We start from the raw sequence: 4,645 nt of genomic DNA on the forward strand, positions 1-4,645 counted from the left end.
TTTAAAAAGCGATTTCCTTAAGCACATAATTATATGTTTATTTCCCTAAGGAACTCTTGAGGCAGAGGAGACCTGCTTAAATTATGGGGAGGGAGGTTGCACACAGGGCTTTAATGGGGTTAGAAAAATTTTCTATCTCCTTCAAAGGAGACTTGGGAGGAAGGAAAGGGCAGATTCTGCTCCAGTGCAGATGATGCAGGGAGGATGGAGCAAAAGAGGAAAGGAGAGGCAGAAAAGACGAGAATTGGTAAATCTTCAGAATGGATCAGAGAGGTTCAGGAAGTGGACCAATCACACCCTTTTCTTCCCCAGCACCTCCACAGGAAAGCACGCCTGTGCACATGCTCACCCACCCATCCACCCACCCATACTCACTCCTTTGGAGGAGGCTTTTGTTTGCTTCAAGACTCAGGATGCAGCATGCTGTTGGGGCAGGAGAGGGGAGTCAGTGTGTCCCCTCTGTATTGTTTCTCCTTCCTCTGTTACACACTGAATGCATGGGGTTGTGGGTTACTTCTCTTTGGGTGGGTATCTTCACCTGGGTAGGCAAGGTGGAGACTAAGAAAATAAAGTGCAGGAATTAAACCCTCGGATATATCACAGAAGAAAATTGTGGGCACGGCATCTTACAGCTTTTCTCTTGTGAGATTTCAGCTGATATACCTTTTGTGTATGGGTGTATTGGATAACATTTGAGTTGGGTAGGTGGTAGCTGGAAGGAGAAAGAAGTAGTGAGGAGAGGTTGTCTTAGCCTGCTCTAGTCTAGGCTATAAGGAATGGGGTCTATGGGGCACCAGGACCTTGACTTCTCTCTCCCCTATGTCTCACAGACCTAGAATGATAGGCATTGTTTCTAGTATCTAGAAATTGCTTTGATTGGGCTCTATCTGTGCCCATCTTCTTAGGAGCTCAGAGCTCCTGCGAGCAAGTCATGTCTCATTCTGCTGGGGAACATCCACATCTAAAAGAATCTGGTACATGCAGGTACTCCATACGTATTTCATGATGAATTTTACCTTATTTAGCCCAGTTTGCCACAGCAGAAGAGAGAATCGGGGTTCAAGCAGATAAAATAGCAAAAAGGGTCCATTTGGTTAATGTATGCTACTTATCCTATCTCTCAGAAGTCAAGTGTGGCACTGGTGTCAGGATGGAGTCCAAAAGAGGAGAAATGAAGATAACATCTGAGAAACATGGCCAAGGTTCATAGCCCCAGCGCTCTTTATTTATCAAATATCCACTCTGCATATTCACCCAAACTGGCTGGTTCCAGCATACTGTGACTTGAGGTTGGGGGCAGCCAGATGGGCTGGAAGTCCTATATGAGCTGAGCGGCACCTGAGGCTGGCAGAAAGTGCCCATTCCTGGGGAGATGGAGATGGTGGCCATCTATAAGCAGGACATCTAAGCCTACTTTGTCCTGAGAGGGCAAAGGTGACATATGGAGCAGGTCGGCTTAGACTGAAGGGGTACATCAACAGGGGCCCTTCTGGCTGGGAGTGTTTAGAGACCTGGGGATACTGGGAAGCTGGGCTGCCAGAAATTTGCATCCTTTTATTGACCAGTTCCCTGGAAACCATAGCCAATATCCTCAGGGAATGGATATATAGAATTTCAGCACATTTACGGGTTGAAGATGTGTCTTGCAGTCGTGGCCCATCCTCCTGCTCTCTAGCAGTGTGACCTTGGGCCTGAGCCTTAGCTACCTCTTCCAAAGAAAAGGGGAGGTCTTTGCCTTTCTTTCACTGCAAGGCCAGCATGAAGTTCAAATAAGTTGATGTGTGAAAGCGCTTTGTAAAGTGCTGTGCAGTATGAGTTGGTTCTGATAAGTTATTTATTCAAGGAAGCAGCACACTTCTTCCCATTTCAATGGGGCTCCTGCCATCCTGTCAATCTGGACCTGCCTTCAGGGAAGGCAGACTTCAGTGGGAGCCAGAGGGAGCCAGAGGGCTCAAGACATAGTCCACTTCCCTTTGTCTCTGGCTCCATTTTCCACACAAGGCAGGAGAAAAGGGCCTGGCAGAAGAGTGCTGAGACCCCTTATTTAGTTCTCTGGTAGAACTGGAAGACAGCTTTCTCCTGCTCATAGGTCTCGATGGAGCCAGGTCGCAGGCGCCGGACTTCAGCGATGGCATCTCCTGCAGCCAAGCCACGCTCCTTCACCAGGTAACAGGCCAGCATGGTGCCAGTGCGCCCAAATCCCAGGGCACAGTGCACTGCCACAGCCTGTGAAGAGTGAGCTACATGGGGTGGTGCCTGATGCCTTCCCCAATACTTTCCTTCCCCCACTGAGTAGGACCCTTCTCCCTACAAGTCTCAGAACCTCTGTGAGCTAGAAGTGACATTAAAGCCATGGAAGGTTGTCCTTGCACCTGGGTGGCTATGAAGTGGCTAGGCCCAGAACTGGACTCTTTATCTGCTTTTCCATACCCCTCTGCCTCTGTTGTCCAACACAGAAGCCACTGGCCATGAGTGGCTACTGAACACTTGAAATGTGGCCAGTCCAAATTGAGATGGGATATAAAATATATATCGAGGTTTGAAGATTGCAGCAGGAAAAAGAATGGATATATCATGGATTCATTTTATACTGATATTTTGAGATAATATTTTTGACTTACTGGGTTAATGTTAACAAAATTAATCTCACCTGCTTCATTTTACTTTTTTGAGGGGGTATTGGGGATTGAACCTAGGGCTGATCTATCCCCAGGCCTTTTAGTATTTATTTTGAGACAGGGTCTGGCTAAGTTGCCGAGGCTGGTCTTGAACTTGAGATCCTCCTGCCTCAGGCCTCCCGAGTAACTGGGAACTTTTTTGCAACTTAGAGAGATCCGGTCTCAAAAATAAGAAAATATAAAGTATTGGTGATATAGCTCAGTGGTAGAATGTACCTGAATTCAATCTGCAGTACTGCAAAATAAATGAATAAATACATAAATATACAAATAAATAGCACAAGAAATTAATTTTGGTAATCTTAACCCAGTAAATAAAAATGTATTTTAATAATGTGAATGCTAGAAGATTTAAAATTACAGATGTCTCCATTATATTTGGAGAGCACTGTTCTAAAAAATGGTAAACTGCCTCCATCTACCTTCAACCACCCCGTCTCCCAAGTAGGCTCATCAGTCTCCTTCTCCACTCACAATAGTGACTGGTTCCTAGCGACCTCTCTCTCCTCAAGGGCAGTTCACACAGCTCGGCTCTATTTTACTCCTCCCAATTAGGCCCGGCCCCTCCCTGCCTTGCTTTTTTGTCTGATTGCGGCAGACGTCTTGCGGCCCAGCGGTCTCACCAGTAGATCTCCCTAGCTCCGCCCTCGTCCCCAGTAGACCACTTCCAGGTCCCTCCCTCCCTTCACTGGCCCTGCCTGCTGACCTCTCCCCGGGCGTTGGCCTCATCCACGATCTGCACGAAGCGGTCGATTTGGTCGGGGGCCGGCGGGCAGAAGTCTGGGATGCGCAATCGGTGCAGCGTGAGGTCTGGACAGCTGTCGCTGTGGGGGGGCCCGCGCTCTGTCAGGGACACCAGGTGCCGCACGCCCAAGTCCAACAGGAACTGGTAGTGGGCGGGGAGCCGAGGCAGCGCCAGCCCCGCCAGCCGGCCCGGGAGCACCCAGGAAAAGTTGGGGGGCTGCACGCCCATCGCTGGGGAAGGGCACAGTCAGAGGGTCACTAGAGGTTAGGCCGGCCTTTCCTGCTCCGCCTTCTGGTCGCTCGCCCTCTAGGGACCTGGTAACCCGCCACCTGCGGGTAACTAGTGCCAGGAGGGGCCACGTGGTCCGCGGGACACCGCCCCGCTAGTGACGTTCCCCTCAGCGGAGAGGGATTGGCCCAGCTGCTGGGGTGGGGGCTGGAAAGCGAGTCCGGCTCGGAGAGACTCCTCCCACCCGCGATGCCGCCCAGACTGAGCAGGACATTGATTGGTTGGACAATCAAAAACGGCGGGATTACTGCAGCTGTGCGCGCAACTCGAACAATCAAGAAGAAAACCTAGAACAAATTAATTGCCTTCTGTAATGAAGCAATCCGGGGTCTGACTCTGCTGCTCCCTGGTGGTGCTTTGGCGTTACTGCATCACTGTCTACCTGCCCCTGCCTCCTTAAGGACATGACCTCGACTTTCTTTCCTTTTTATTATTGTCTTTTATTAGTGCATTATAGTTATACATAATAGTTGGGCTCATTTTGACAAAATCATACACCCATAGAATTTAATATACTCCATTCAGTCCCCGGTAGCCTTCCTGCTTTCTCTCCCCTTCTCCCTCTCCCTATTTTCCTTCCTTTACTGGTCTTCCTTTCACCCATTTGTTTCTGATTGGTGCTTTATAGATATACAGAAAGGTGGAATTCACTGTGGTATATTTGTGCATGCGCATAGTGAAATTTCGTCAAATTCATTCTGCAATTTCTCTCCTTTTCTGTCCCTCCTCCCTCTCTCTGTCTCCTTTTACTCCACTGATCTTCCCTATATCTTTATTATATCCGATCCCCCACCTCCACCTTTTTCTTTTTTTCCCGTTAGCTTCTGCATATGAGAAAACGTTCAATACTTTTGATTTTTCTGGGTCTGGTTTATTTCACTTAGCATGATATTCTCCAGTTCCAACCATTGAAATTACTTTCTTTACAGCAGAT

General features: G+C 48.5%; 1 protein-coding gene across 1 annotated transcript; it reads right to left on the bottom strand.

Moving 5' to 3' along the window:
- Positions 1 to 375: 375 nt before the first annotated feature.
- Dusp23 (dual specificity phosphatase 23) lies at positions 376 to 3,772 on the bottom strand. The gene is made up of 2 exons (XM_047560403.1): positions 3,385 to 3,772; positions 376 to 2,226 (listed from the first exon to the last, which is right to left on the bottom strand). Exons 1-2 carry the CDS (start codon positions 3,649 to 3,651, stop codon positions 2,041 to 2,043), a joined length of 453 nt encoding a protein of 150 aa, XP_047416359.1. The 5' UTR covers positions 3,652 to 3,772; the 3' UTR covers positions 376 to 2,040.
- Positions 3,773 to 4,645: the final 873 nt, after the last annotated feature.

This window comes from Sciurus carolinensis, chromosome 1 (assembly GCF_902686445.1).
Source record: "Sciurus carolinensis chromosome 1, mSciCar1.2, whole genome shotgun sequence".
Taxonomy (NCBI): domain Eukaryota; kingdom Metazoa; phylum Chordata; class Mammalia; order Rodentia; family Sciuridae; genus Sciurus; species Sciurus carolinensis.